The 13,533-nt window shown below is 39.3% G+C and overlaps 1 protein-coding gene, 1 long non-coding RNA gene and 1 pseudogene across 2 annotated transcripts in view; 2 read left to right on the top strand and 1 right to left on the bottom strand.

Annotated features, from left to right (window-relative positions):
* Positions 1-6,725, bottom strand: part of LOC115287651 — a 129,948-nt gene extending 123,223 nt beyond the window's left edge. Inside the window, exon 1 of the long non-coding RNA XR_003906578.1 lies at positions 6,600-6,725. This is a non-coding gene — a long non-coding RNA (uncharacterized LOC115287651). The remainder of the gene's footprint in view (positions 1-6,599) is intronic.
* The window catches only part of PPP1R1C (protein phosphatase 1 regulatory inhibitor subunit 1C), a 105,877-nt gene that overhangs the window by 37,819 nt on the left and 54,525 nt on the right, over positions 1-13,533 (top strand). The window contains exons 3-4 of the mRNA XM_029934304.1: positions 9,739-9,776; positions 11,904-11,964. Coding sequence (XP_029790164.1) covers positions 9,739-9,776; positions 11,904-11,964 — 99 coding nt within the window. The remainder of the gene's footprint in view (positions 1-9,738; positions 9,777-11,903; positions 11,965-13,533) is intronic.
* LOC115288654 lies at positions 6,731-7,633 on the top strand (annotated as a pseudogene).

Here is a 13,533-nt window from a genome sequence, read left to right as displayed (position 1 = left end):
AAGAGAGGCTTTACCATAGCTGTCTTAGGAGATTTTGCATTGCACTACTAAAAAGAAAGTGAGTGTTCTAGTCCTCTACTCCATGTTAGAAATACATGATAGATTTGTCTGGCACTTTTAACTGACTGATTCTATGCTGGTATGCTAAAACCACAAGGTAATGACAAATTTACATACCAAATGAAGAGCTGAGCTGTGCACAGCAATTTCTTTCATTTGCATTTGATTTATCTTATTCAGTTCTGAAGGCTCATGGGTCAGTGATTGTTCTTAAACTATTAGACCTAAAGCTATCTATAGAATTTTTCTCTTTAACTCTGCCCTTCTTTGTATTTCATAGCCATAGTGATCTTGTCAATAGTTCTGATCCAAAGGTTTCTGGGAAGAAAGATGTTCAACCTTCAAATATGTTAGATACCAAAACAGAGAACCTGCTGAAAGGTAATCATTTAGATTTCACTGTTGTTTTCAGAGATCTGATGGTAAATTCCTTCTGAGACTGTCAAAGATGGCACCAAGGCCCTTAAGATTTAGTCTCTATGACACCTCAGAAAGAAGACTATAAATTGCTTTTCTCTGTTGCTACTCCTCTACAGAGCAGAATTCTTTTTTCACAAGTTAGTGCTAGGAAAAATTAAAAGGAAAAGCTAATTGAAAATACACTAGAGATCTAGGATAGCATCCCAGTTTTACGCCAAGGCAGATAACTCTATTTGTTAGAGAAAGAGTGGAACATATAACTGAAAGATATGCTGAGCAAGTCTTCAGTTTTGTTAGTCCAGTCCCACACAATCACCAAATTCTCTGAGTTCTCTGTTCCCCCGTGGTGGCCCTCTGCCAGGGACCAAATTGGACTTGGTGGCCTCTCACTCTGAAATATCTCTGATCTCTGTAGTTTGCTCTGAAGATCTTGATGCATTCTTTATTTTGCTTTTCTAGTTCTGACAAGTGCTATCACTGACCTGTGAACTGATACATACCACTCCAAGCAAAATCTCAAAATTTCATATTAAAGCATTTTTTCTGTTTACTTTCTTAGCTCTATGACTATCCTTTGTAATTCCTACTCAGTCTTTTAGTAACCATTCTCTAACTGCCCAGACTCTCAGTGGCTGTGTCCCTAATCTTAATGCTTAGTTTCATGAAAGCTGATCTTTACCACCTACTTATAGACCCTGCCAGCTTGTACTATAGCTTGAAATCCCAATTCTGGTCTTTAGGACTGAATTGCCTCTCAAAATTCTAATCTACCTGCTGACATTGTTCCAGTTTGGTCTTTTGGGTACAAAACTGCTGCCTCTAGCACCCACTTAACACTGCAACCTTCCGCTGGTCCATGTGTTAACTCTTACCAGTACCTCCAGACTACCTGTTTGGATGCCACCCTCACCAGTTCTCCGATCAGTGTCACACTCTGGTAATAGATCATGCATTGATCCCACAGCCTGGCTTAATTATCTTATTCTTCCAGACCCCTCCCAAAATACTCATCTTGCCTCAGTCATATCTGTCCTCCTGTCATTCATAAACCAGTACTTGTATTTTTTACAATAAAGTGGAGTTCAAAACTACTGCAAGGCTGAGAAGAAATTAAAAAAAAAACCCATTTTAACGCAGAAGGTTTTTTCCACATCATTTATTAATTTGGGTGTGCTTTGCATGTATTTCCTTACAGTGTGAGTCCCCAAACACATCTGACCACAATTTCAACCAGATTGTATTACAGCAGTCAAACAGTTTTCTCTTGATTAACTTTTAAAAGAAGAGATCAAAAACATTCTCTCTGAATGGTCAGAGAAGCTTCCCATAGAGAAGGAAGTACATTCTGATTTTAAACAAAAACAAAACCACAGCTATGCCTCTTGTAATCCAGCAATACACACAGGCTGGATGCGAAAATAACCTATCCTTATCTACTATGAATTTTACGGAGGAATTTGATGGCAAAAGATGTGGCATTCACATTCCACACTGGCTTAACATGATAGAAGAAGAAATGGGGGAAAGAATATGTACATGAATGAGACTTACTCTGCAAGTTTATTAATATTTTCTGTGCCAAATTTATTATTAGTATTTCTGGAAAATAGGATAATTCAGATGCCAGTGTGTAAAATAATTTCGTGTGTAAAGTCTGTGCAATTGTAGTGTTTACTCTCTTGGTAGATTAGTAGAAGAGGTGAAAAATCAACTTCTACTAATATTTAGTATGGCAGCTGGAATACTGTGGTTTAATGTAGGAATTTTCCATGCAGAACTCTAGAGCACAAGGTGGTAATGTTCACAAGAGCCAGTCATGGTTTTTCTTGGTAACTAACTATCATTACCACATGGGTTGCAGTATTTCCATTGGTAGACATTTTAAAAAAGTAAAACTCAGTCAAAAAATTATTACTTTGTCATCACATCTTGTAAAGTTACATGTCTATTTTTCAATTCAAACTTTGCTATGAAGGCATATGGAATTCTTACAGATCTATTAGATGAATCTCACTGCCTCAGAAGACACATAGAAAATATTTTTTAAATCAAAACTCTGACTAGCATATAGGAGTGAATGTTGAGGGCCAAATAATAGCCTCTCCATATCTATCTCCACTCTGAATATATTTAAGCCATCTGTTTTTGGATATAAATATGTATATGAAATATTTCAGGTTTAGTGGTGACAAATGGTTAATATTTTATAAAAATTAAAAATGTGATAATGCAATGGTTCATAGTATATATTTTATTACATTTTTGAAAATATGATAAAGCATTGAAGCACTGATGGTAGGTTAATGATTTTTATGATAAATTTAGTAAAAAAAAGAAGTATTAAATGACACTGTAACAAAAATTTTAGCCAAATAAATAAAGAAGGTAATTCAGGAAATTAGTCCAATCTCTTCCAGGATTTATTTTAAGGGATAGTTTCAAATAATTATAGTTTAAGTATAAAGGTGTCAATGACCTCTGCTCCTACAATTGCTGCCTTTAGAAGGTTCTGTGTGCAGAGGCATTGTCTTAGATTGCTTAATATGGAATAGAGGCAATATTTTTCAGTTATTAATGAAAACAAAAATTATGGAAAGTGCTGTAAGTTAATGGATTGAACACAATTCCACATACAACAAAACATTTAATTGATAGGAAATTAATAACCTTGAATCAATCTTCATCCAGGTTTTTGTGAATGTAACACAGTCAATTTGTCATACAAAATAAACCTACACAGCAGAGAGCTTGGTGGTGCCATGGTGTGATGACCACATAGAATGTGGGTGTTCTATATACAAAATTTTTCTAGTTAGAATCTCTTAAGTAGAGAAATATGTACTAGTTAGAACATCTAGTGACAATCTCAAGTATACCTATAAAGAGACAATCCAATAGAAATTCAATGTGGATGTCAAAGAGACATTTAAAAGAGGCCTCCCCTATGACCCAGCAATAGCACTGCTGGGGATTACCCAAGGGATACAGATGTGCTGATGCATAGGAGCACATGTACCCCAATGTTGATAGCGGCACTTTCTACAATAGCCAAATCATGGAAAGAGCCTAAATGTCCATCAACTGATGAGTGGATCAAGAAGATGTGGTGTATATATATACAATGGAATACTACATGGCAATGAGAAAGAACGAAATATGGCCATTCATAGCAAAGTGGATGGACCTCAAGGGTATCATGCTAAGTGAAGTAAATCAGGCGGAGAAGGACAGATACCATATGTTTTCACTCATAGGTCTAACAGGAGAAACCTAACAGGGGACCATGGGGACGGGAAGCGGGGAAAAAGAGTTAAGGAGAGGGAGGGAAGCAAATCATGAGAGACTCTTGAATACTGAAAACAAACTGAGGGCTGAAGATGGAGGGGGAGAGGGAAGTGGGGTGATAGTCATGGAGGAGGGCACTTGTGGGGAAGAGCACTGGGTGTTACATGGAAACCAACTTGACAATAAACTATAAATAAAAATAAATAACAAAATAAAAGAGGCCATTCCAATGTGCATTCTTGAACTTTCCTTTGGTAGAGACCATAGGGATGGGGGAATCTGATTTTTCTTAATCTATTATTCCAACAGTCACAGGCAACTAACACATTAAAGCATATTTTTATGGCAATTGCTACAGAGAAGAAAAACTATGGAAACTGAATATGGAAATTTATTGCACTGCAGTTAAGTGATGGAGTGGACACATTAAATCAAGTGAGTGTTACTGACCATAAAACAATTCAAAACTGATATTTATAATAAGGTTTTGCATATACTTTAGGTGGCTAGAGTTCTGACTCCATGCTAAATTGGACAGATAAAATAAATGAAAACAAACCTATAGTCTTTGCCATTGAAAGAAAAGGATATTGGAAATCTCAATTTCCTTCCTCCTGTTTGAACAGTGATATTTGGCTCTAACCCTGTCTGCTAAGTTATGTTTAGACAATGCCAAAGGAATGCCTTGATAAATTAAATAATCTATATCTAGCTGGTGTGTGTGTGTGTGTGTGTGTGTGTGTGTGTGTGTGTAGCAGACTTCTCATCTACATAATAATGGTGGTTTTGTCAAATTCAATCCTATTATAATGAATTCTACTGGATGATGACTGGCCACACTACTTTTTCCTATAACACTCTCCCACATCAATAAAACAAATGTGAGATCATTGCAACAACACAGAAGAATGTTGTTTCTCTGTTTTAACCTGCAATTTTGTAAACTGAGGAAAGAAAATTATCTACTGCTTTTTAGGATTAGTTATTTCTGTTTTGGTCCTTTGGTGTGAAATTAACCAAAATCACAAAATATGCAGTTTTTCTTATTATGTTCTAATATTTTCAATAAAGTAAAATGATTATGTGATCATATAACAAACATATATGATTATTTATAATTTGCTGTCAGGTGGCTAAAATAGATTACATTTCTATTTTATTTATTCCTGTCAGTTAAATAAAACAAGTCCCAAATGAATAAAGTGGAAAAAAGACATTTGTTTAAATTCTAGACAAAATGTAATTTATGTTTCCTTTTTTGATACTCCACCAAAATTCAGAGTACAGAAGAAATATAAGCTATTTTGGAATCATGAATAACAGGCTCATAATATAAAACAAAATTGTATGTTTTTTAAAAGTACTTTTAAACTGGCTAACTTAATCAGTTCAAGACAAATTAATAAGAAAAACTAACCAATGAGGAAAAAAACCTTTTTCATTGAATTATGAAATGAATGAAGTCTACACAGTTGCCCTGGAAAAACATTCTTTCAGTGTGTGTTATAGTCAGACAGTAAGAAAGCACAAAGCTGAATGACTGGACACCATTTTGTTCTTAAAACAATAGGTTCTGAGTCCTGGGCTGAATTTTGAAGACTCTTAAGGCATAAATAAAATCGTAAGAAACACCACTGACATTTAACAGCTGGTTGGATCACAATACACGCATTGTTAAAGTGGATCATATTTGATATTTACTTAAAAGATGAGAGCAAAGGATTTTGCTTTGATAGAACTGCTCAATACAGTATATTCACAGCTATCTGATGACCCAGATACTTCCAGGGATTATATCAAACACTTGTGATTGCTGTCCTCAGCCAATAGTTCCTGTCTGCCCACCCCTATACAAGGGAGAGCAAATTTATTAGAAGGTTCTATAACTTCTCAAACTCTAGTAATCAAGATATAAGATTAGAATAAATAATAGTTCCATGTACTATTCATTCTATCTGCTTGTCTTTTTTTTTTTTCTGCTTGTCTATTTTGGTCTCTTAACTATACAAAATGTCGACTTTATGCCTTGTGAACTTCTATAGAAATTTTTCTACCTATACACGTGTTTCTATATATCCACAGGATACATACATAGTTTTTCATTATAAAAGTAACGTATGTTCACTAGAAAAAGAAACAGTACAGGAGGCAGAGTGTTATTCAATACCGAGAGATAACTACAGGTAACATATTGAATATATCCTTTAATGAATATACATGCACTTCTCTCTCTAGGTTATCTATACTTTATGAAATAAAAATTCCATTCCTAGAGTTTTGACATCCCTTTAGTTTACATAGTACATGTTCTCACGTCAGTAGATGCAGATTTGTCACCGCTGACTTGAGACAGTTATTCTCTGACGAACACCTCGTTCAGTTTTTGGACCATGGGCTTAGTCTCTCAGCCTTGGCATTCACCTGAGGGTCAGGAAAGGGTAAGCGGGCCAGAAGCTCAAGAGGCAGGGAGACCGGGGACGGTGGCTAAGGTGCTGGCGGCAGAGCAGCTGCGGCGCCGCGCGAGGCCGGGTCCGGAGCCCCCACCCACAGGCAGGTCAGTGGTGGCGGTGCTCTTCCCCATCCCGCGCTCTCTTCTCTCTCACCCGGAGTGCCCATCCCATTTTGACTACAGTGGATGGGCAGGAAAAGTCTGACACTGAAGTCACCACGCTGGATGACGTGATTCGTGGGGGCATCCCCAAACAAGTTTGGACAATTTTATACCGTAGGAATTCTTATTAATTCAGAATCGAGATATGAGGCAAAGTACCTCAGTGGAAAAACTGGCACTTGTGCCTACGGATGGATGTGGGCACACGTGAAATTCTGCTTACCTCAGAAAGCACAGGCTCTTCCAGGTGCCAGCCAGGTGGCGGGCGCACCGCGGGCACCGCGTCGGCCGAGGGGAACGGCCCGCACGCGGCGGGCTGCGGGGTAAGGCCCCGCACGCAGGCCCACCGAGGAAGCCACGGAGACTGCGCGAACGCCGGTCCGGTTTGAGCTGGAAAACCTCCAGTGGCGGCCTGACCCGGAACCGCTTCTCCCGTGACCCCTGAGGCTGCTTACCCGGAAAACCCAGTTGGTCTCCACTGTTTGAGCGCCCCAGAAACACAGCGAAGATCTATGAGAAGTGCCTCATTCCTGCCTGAGAAACGACTACATACCCCACTGCAAGGTGCTGGTTGGGGTGAGTTGGAGCATGAGCACCTGGTGGAATGTGCCAGAAAGTGACTCCCAGGGAACCGATCCGCCGGGGCATGTGATAAGGCTGAGGACGCGGACAGATCGGTATTACAGTGCACAGCAGGAAGCTGCCAGGCTGGAAGACGACAGTCCGGTGTCAGCCTGGGCCCTTCCCGCTTCCCGGAGCTCACGCACTGTCAGGATAGGACTGGAGAGCTGTTCCTCCTTGGAGGAAGATTCCGTCCCCTGCGCGTGCTGACTTGGTTGGCAGGCGGCGGCTCCTTCTCAGCCGGCGGCCGGGCAAAGGCATGTCTGCCAGCCTGTACCTCAGCGAGGTCAGCAAGTACCACTGCATGTCCAGCAGAGACCCCACCACGGCGGCTAAGGTGACGCGGGCCTCCTGTGCGTCCATGCCAGCACCGACCCTGGCCAGGTTCGAGAAAGGCTGGAAATCACCAAGGAAGTAATCGTAATGTCTTGGACTGTGGGTGTCGTGGAGCTGCAGGGAACGAAGACCCAGACGATGTCCATGCTCATGCCAAACCTGGAGTCCAGGCCTGTGATCTTCCAGGATGTAGGGAGGCAGGTGCTGACTACCCGTTCCAGAAAGCTGCCCCACGAGCTGTGCATATTCAATATCTTCGAGGGAAAGCCAAAAGACCTCCAAAGAGTTAGTTGCTTCTAAAATGCTCCGCAACAGGTCATGATCTCAGTGTAGTGGGGTGGATCCCGCACTCTCTCTCTCTAAATAAATATTTAAAATGTTCCTCTGGAAGCCTGCATTTGAGCAGCCAACTCTTGAGCTCTCAGCCCGCTTTGTGGAGTGGGGGTGTGGAGGCAGGGGCGCTGCGCTGGATGTCTGGGCTCTTCCGGTGGAGGTCCTCTGAGGATCCCACCCAGGCCAGGAGTTGTGGACAGAACCATGTTCACCCACGTTTCTTTGGATGTGAATTTAATACCAAATTTCATAAATGGTGCCAAAGGTGAGACTCTTCTATTACAGTTGAACACATTTAATGCCACTGAACACAGCTCAGTTTCCTTCCTTCAGAATTGGATATGCCACTCAGTGGAATAAAGGTTTACCTTCACCATTGCATTTAGAAGTAGGATGACGTGCAGGAGGGTTAAATGCAGCTTGCTGTAGGAAAACCAGGTCAGTGTTCTTACCTCTGTGCTGTGTTCCCTGAGATTAACAGTCACTGGTGGGTTAGCACCAGACTGTCCCTTCACAGAGGCCAGAGGGCCTGTCATCCCTGCCAGCCTCTAGTGGTCCCAGGGCTAGACAAGGGCATGAGGTCTGCTTCACAGAGCGTTTTTCTCAGCTCAGTGTTTTCCCTCACCCTCAGTTAAGGACCAGATTGTTAGAGGCCTGTCTGTCTTAACTGTCAGTGTTCCTAAAACAGAGAAGGCTCAGATTGGGTGAGATACACCTTTGTCCCTGAGAGTCTTCCAGTTGGACCCAATATTGTGAAGCCTCTTGCCTTTTTAAAAAAAAATTCAATTATTTTTTAATTTTTGAGAAATAGAGTGCAAATGGGGGAGGGGCTCACACGGGTGGGGGGACAGAGGTTTTGTGTTGACAGCAGCCAGCTGGATGTGGGGTTTGAACTCATGAACTGTTAGACCGTGATCTGAGCTAAAGTCGGTCACTCAACCTAGTGAGCCACCCAGGTGCCCTGTCTCTTGCTTTTGTAAGATGCCTTCCAATCTCAGATGTGTCAAAATGCATGGGGCAGGGTTTCTTACAATTCATGGCTGTGGTAACAGCAAAGCCTGTGAACATTTTAAAAGGTGGGGGACTAAGGAGCTCTAGGTTCTCCATGTCTAGATGTTTAAGGAGAATCAAAGTCAGAATACTTTGTTAATACAGGATAGCTTTGTGGTTCTCAAACTTGAACAGCCCCGCCTCCCCAGGGTCCCGTGTGGGAATCTACATTGACCACCCCGATAGTTGTGATGCTGATTGTCCCTGGCACATGGCAGTCAGGGGACTGCACAACATCTGGCTGCAGTTTGGTTGGAGAAGAGTTTCCTAGTTCTCTTTTTTTGAAATGTTGAGAAACGCACCTGCAGTACAGATGAGAAATGGAGGAATGTTTTAAGGAAGTCAAACATTTAACCATTAAACAAAGTCAAGTTCCATGTAAAGTCGATGAGGTACAAAAGAAACTCAGAGGGTCCTCCTTCTGGTGAAGGGGTAGTATGTGAGCACCTCTTCCTCCTCTCTCTGCTTTTCATTTTTGTTTTTATACAGACAGTGTTTGTACAATTTCTCCTAGCATTGTCATAAGAAATATTTCTGACAAAATAAGTGATTCTTTCCAGGGACAGATAGAAAAGAGGGTACTGCCTCTCTCAAAGTCAACATGGTTGGGCAGAGTAGAAAAGGAGCTTCGTTCAGCTTAGCTGCAAACTTGGGAAGTTTGACACGCTACAGTGAGTAGACAGTGTCAGCAAAGTCCATGGAGGAGGTTGTTTCTGCCTTAGCACTGTAAGGTTGGTGACACCAACTCTTGGTTCAAGTGCCATTTCCCTGGTTTCCTTTCTGGATTTCTGGAAGGCGTGCAGTATGGAATTTCAAGAGAGATGCCCTTTTTTAAAGCTTTAGGAGCAGGTTATCTCAGAAGGAAACCACCTCTTTCTGTCCCCCTTTCCCTAAACCACAGATGTTATATAAATATAAGGTGATTGTTAGATTATTATTTTATCATATTGTTGAAAATGTTAATACGCATATTATAAAGAAGAAATTGCCTTTCTAATAAATTATATCTACTTCTCTTACAGAGACAGATGACAAGAGGGTGACCAACACACAAGCTGAAGTAAGTTTTCTTATCTTTTGTGCAAATAGGTGTTCAATTAAAGACATAATTAGTTTGGTTTGATGTTATACAAATTATTTCAATATTACTGATGTAAAAACTAGTTTGCTTTTCCTGACTGAAGAAGCAGTAAAATGGGGTTGTTAAATCTCTGTCTCTGTGCTACTTTGGTTGTCAACTTATGAAGTGCCAACCCCTGAGAAAGAACTTGTAAAACAAACCATTGCTTTTAGTGGAAAGATATGGTATCAGTATTTTCAATTTAGTGACTCGTTTATGACCATCTACAGACTAGGGCCAGCCAATGCTGGAATCCTGGAGCAAGAAGATGGGGAGTGGACACCTCTTAAAGGTTCTTCTGGTGTGTTAAACCAGGAGCACACCCTGACTGAGGTCAGAGGTTCATATACACATGTCAGAGTTCAGATGGAAAATAGGAACCAGGGGAGGCTAGGGAGCTTCTAATATAGAACATATGGAACACAAGAAAGTCAGTAAACTTGTACTCAGAAAGAGAACAAGGATTGGCTGTTGTGCAAACATACTAGTCAACTCCCAGTGCTGCATTAGGCATATAGCAATACCCAGAGGAAAATGTAGAAAGAACAAAATACCAAATAATATCTCCTAAGACTTTTCTAAATGTTTAAAGAGATTGTAAATGTGAAAATTCTTTGACAACTGAACTCTCCCATGAATATAAAGCAGTTTTTACTACTTAACAAGTTATACTACATGTTACAAAACAAAATTTTCTGTAGGATTAATTTTCTACTTGATCTTTGAATATATGTGTGGAAATTAATATATAAGAAATATAAAAAGTGACTACTTCTTGAAATCAATGAGACTGAATACAATAAAGGAACACCAGAACGATCTGTGTTTAAACTACACTTTTAACATTAATGTAGTGTCCCTCTGCCTGCTCCTGTGCATAAGGAACTGGTACTGAAATATTCCATTCTGGAGAAATGTGCTTGTACCATTTGCTTGGTTTATATGAATTTGGCAATATTTGGTTGAATTTTTTACTTTTTAATGTATTGTTTTTGCATCAGGTAAGTGTCTACCTCTTGATGATACTTTTGAGGGCAATTAAGCTTTAGAATGTACAAGGAAAAATACCTCAAGTTCTATTTACTTTCAATGACACAGTTTCTAATTTTTTCAGACCCTGTTATGTTCTTTCTAATATGCATGAAAGCATAGAATAATCCCCAAAAAGCATCTTGTAACTATTTATACCTGACCTTTCCAAAGCAAAAATAATTGCTCTACACACTAAAACTCATGGATTAAGACATCTGCTTTTGCCACATTGAAACATAAATCAATACACAATTAAAAAGGAATCTTTGACATAATCTGATTGGGGTATAGACCATATATATGTAATTTATCATAAATAATATATTCATATATAGGGATAGTTTAATTTATATATACTCATATATATTTATGAATAGCTTGTGGTTTTGACCCTGAAATATGTTTCTGTGTTCCAATTTTTATAATTTTTAATGCAAAATTCTCTTTAATAATTCAATCCTGGTCTAGTGTGTATAGATAAGTGTGTTAAATAGTAGTTTTGTTAGGAAAGGATTTGTCTTTTAAAAATACAAGAGAATATTATCTCAACATTTTAATTTCAAATAAATGGAGATGTTGGATTTAACATGTCAATTCCAGAGGTTTATAAATAGGTATTACTTACCAATGACCCTCATTATGTATCCAGAGCCACTCAAAAATCCTATGAGCAGGTATAGTTATTCTCCAGACATAGCTTTTGGAGTATACTTTGTCCTGGCACTTATGTTTTTTCTTGCAAACAAAAAGGATTGGTGTTTCTTCTTTATGTTTCTTTTTAAAAATAAACAAACACTACTAAGTGAGAAAATAAAAGGAGTAATTTCAAGACTGCAATGAATGAAGAGTTTTAGGATGAAATAGCTTCATATATCTCTTAAAACTATGCTATCAATGAATATGTATATAACTTCTCATTGATTTGCACTGTATTTCTTGACAGGGAAGAAAGTTTTTTGAAATATGGTAGTGTATTTCCCTCATTGGGCTAATTTGTCTTCAAATAAGCGTTTTCTCTTTTCTTTTTGTCCACAGTCACAAAATGCATCCCCTAAGCAAAGGAAGCAGAGTGTGTACACCCCTCCAGCCATGAAAGGTACTGTTCAGGTACTGTTTCGGGTTGCTGTGAATGTTGAGTTCATGGCTGTACGCTATCTGTTCTCAAAGACCATATGCTTGGTTATAAGCTTGATCTGGTCTCAGCTCTACAACTTGGTAATGTTACTTTCAATAAGATACTTTATCCATTTAAAACTTACTTTCATCAAGAGTAAAACAGGTAACTAGACATGTCTCTGAATTTCAGTCTGGAAATTCACATTTTCTTTCACCCTTCCTTACGTATTTTCTTTGAAGAGATCTTTTCTGAATCCCTAATTACTCTTGCCAGTGTTGCTATATGATTGCCATTTTTTTCTAGGCTTATGCAAAGTAGAATAACTTGAATCGGGGGCACAGTTGATGTAAAGTGTTGCCTCATTGCCTTGTGTCAAGAGCAGCTCTCAGAAACCCAATCAAACAGCAATTAGCTGTCCATGTAACAGCTGTTCAAATAACAACTAAAAATGCTAGCTCAGGTCCTGGCATTCTCCCAGGTTTCTCCTGCAAAATCGGAACTGCTAAAAGAACATCTAGGTGTATCAGAAGTTTGACTGACCCCCGTTCCAGGGAAGGCTTCTTTTATTTCTCACACAAGAACGTTCCTGACGTGAGGCAGGGTACTCAGTCCAGGAGCTCCTGCTCCAGCCTGTCACCTGGGCCATTGGCCCAGTGGCTCATCAAACTCAGTTTCAACTACAGGAGAGGCCAGCTGGGCAGCTTCCTCTGGAGTCTGGAGAGATGTCCAAATTGGGAGTGAAATTTTCCACTCTGTATTCTCTCTAGATTTGAGGCTTTTTCAGGGAAGTGGAATATAAATGGACACATTAATCGCTACTCTCAGTAAACTTCCTTCCTGTGCAGCTATAAAACCGCATGTTTGTTTGTTTGTAAGGTTGCAGTAAATAACACAATCATCAGCACTGTATAGTTTATTCCAGGGTAATTACTGAGACTATCCAGCTTCCCTCTCTGATGACAAATATGATCATTTGAAGGTATATTTCTTATTGTAAGTCATCTTGCACTTTTAATACACATCAGTTTTGGCATGACTGGGCAACAGTAAAAGATATATGTTCACTTGTTTACTGATTTCCTCTGTTCTATTTTAGGTTGGCTTAACTAAATAAAGTAATACTGTTCTCGTGTCCTCAGAGAATAATAGTATTATTTTCAAAGGAACTTCTTAAAATCAAAGCCCTAGGGGCTTTCATTATATTTAGCTCGCAAATATCATAAGAATGTGGGATCCTAACATTAAGGGAAGTTAGTCATATTGCACATTTTCACAGGCCACCTTACTACTCCCAGATATCTCCAAGATGGCTATTCAGTGACAGTCATTTTGTTCATGAGTTAAAGCCTTGAAAAAGCACAGTAATTCTTTCAAAATGATCGTAGGGTTTTATTATAAGCCACTTAGGTCCTCATTTATAACCAGTAAATACCTAGGTAAATCTCTTGCTTCTGATAAAAAGTAAAGAGAGAGAAAAAGCTATATCCACATGTTTTATTCAGTCTACCTGTCCCCAAGAGCTAGAAATGAATATTTCAAGACAGAATT

This window comes from Suricata suricatta, chromosome 3 (assembly GCF_006229205.1).
Source record: "Suricata suricatta isolate VVHF042 chromosome 3, meerkat_22Aug2017_6uvM2_HiC, whole genome shotgun sequence".
In the NCBI taxonomy this organism is placed as follows: domain Eukaryota; kingdom Metazoa; phylum Chordata; class Mammalia; order Carnivora; family Herpestidae; genus Suricata; species Suricata suricatta.
The sequence above is the reverse complement of the archived record's forward strand: the minus strand, read 5'-3'. Positions and strand labels throughout refer to the sequence as shown.